A 1,536-nucleotide genomic window follows, 5' to 3' on the forward strand; every position below is an offset into this window, starting at 1 on the left:
ATTTCCCACTCTCCCCCCTCCCGTATTTCCCACTCTCCCCCCTCCCGTATTTCCCACTCTCCCTGGCCCCCGGTCTCTCTGCTCCTCCCCTCCCCCCGTTTTCTTCTCTCTGTCTCCTCCCACTTCTCTGGGATCTCACAGTCGCCTCTTCTCCCTGTCTCTCCCTGTCTCCCCGCCATGCGCCTCTTCTCCTCACCCATCTCCTTCCCTCCTCTCACTCACCATCTCCATCTGGCCACCTTAGGACAGATGAGAAGAAAACCTTGGGGAAACACTGTTCCCTCTGATCCCTTCCTACCTCAAGAATTGGGCCCCCTCACATCGGCCCACCAGTCCTGTCCCATAATCTCACAGCGTCCCGCCCCCACACCAGCCTTGGGGCCAGACAGGACCCCGGCTTCTGCCCCATCTTATAGAGGAAAACATCGGAGGCCCGAAGGACCCAAGGGCCCTTCTCAGTGGTCAGCCCACAAGTAAAGATGCAACCCTGCCCTGTACACAGCCTGGAAGCAGCCTCCAAGCCCGGCGCCTCCCAGAACACCGGGCCGAGACCACCGGCGCCTCCCAGAACACCGGGCCGAGACCAGCAGCCGAGCGGGTGGTTGACAGCGTCCGGCTGTGTGCTGGTGGCTGGGGGTGTGCAGCTGTGATTGTGTGGCTGTGTTGTGTGTCCCTGTAGGTGGACGGTTGTGTGTGACTTTGATGGTCTGTCGTGTAGTTTGTGCAATTACATGCTTGCAGCTGTGTACTTAGTTGCGACTGTGCAGTTTCAAGGTGTGAGTATGTGTTATCATATTAATGACTATCAGACACATGACACCAAAAAAGCCAAGCGCAATGCTGTCGGTTCCGACTCACAGCGACCCTACAGGACAGAGGAGAACTGCCCCACAGGGTTTCCAAGGAGCGGCTGGTGGATTCAAACTGCTGACCTTTTTGGTGAGCAGCGGAGCTCTTAACCACGGCGCCACGAGGGCTCCATACATGTTAACGAGGCACGATTCAGTGTCTTGAGTGCGACTTGTGCTGTGTTGTGCCTGTGGTGTTATGTAAGCGGGTGACCGTGGCTGTGGATGATTAGGCTGCGTGTACAAGCCGGCTGTCGGGAGAGCGTGCCTATGTGCACACGTGTCCCTAACTGCGTGTGGGTGATGCACCTGGGTGTACCTGGGTCACTTTAGACAGCAGCCATGCCATTCACCTGTAGGTGAAGCCAACCGTGCGTGCTCATCTTCCCCCGGCTGAGCCAGCGCCCCTCTCACCTCCACCTTCCCAGAGCCATCGTCCACCATCCTGAGCTGCGCCGCTAGCTCAGGCCGGCTGTGCAGCTTGCCCACATCCAGCTTTACTTGCATCAGTTTACCTGGGGATGGGGCGGAGGGCGTCAGTGGCGCCTCTGACCTGTCCCCGCCCCCCAGACCCCGCCCACTCACCTCTGCCACCCCCCCCCCACAAGGGTCTGGATCCCGCCCTTCCAGCCAGGCCCCGCCCCACAGATCAGGGCCCGCCCATCTGACTAGGCTCCACCCCGCCCCT

At 59.8% G+C, this 1,536-nt stretch overlaps 1 protein-coding gene across 1 annotated transcript in view; it reads right to left on the reverse strand.

Annotated features, from left to right (window-relative positions):
* The window catches only part of VILL (villin like), a 16,920-nt gene that overhangs the window by 6,588 nt on the left and 8,796 nt on the right, over positions 1–1,536 (reverse strand). Inside the window, exon 11 of the mRNA XM_004377324.2 lies at positions 1,263–1,363. Within this exon, the coding sequence (XP_004377381.1) occupies positions 1,263–1,363 (101 nt within the window). The remainder of the gene's footprint in view (positions 1–1,262; positions 1,364–1,536) is intronic.

The sequence above is a fragment of the Trichechus manatus genome, unplaced genomic scaffold (assembly GCF_000243295.1).
Source record: "Trichechus manatus latirostris isolate Lorelei unplaced genomic scaffold, TriManLat1.0 scaffold00049, whole genome shotgun sequence".
NCBI lineage: Eukaryota > Metazoa > Chordata > Mammalia > Sirenia > Trichechidae > Trichechus > Trichechus manatus.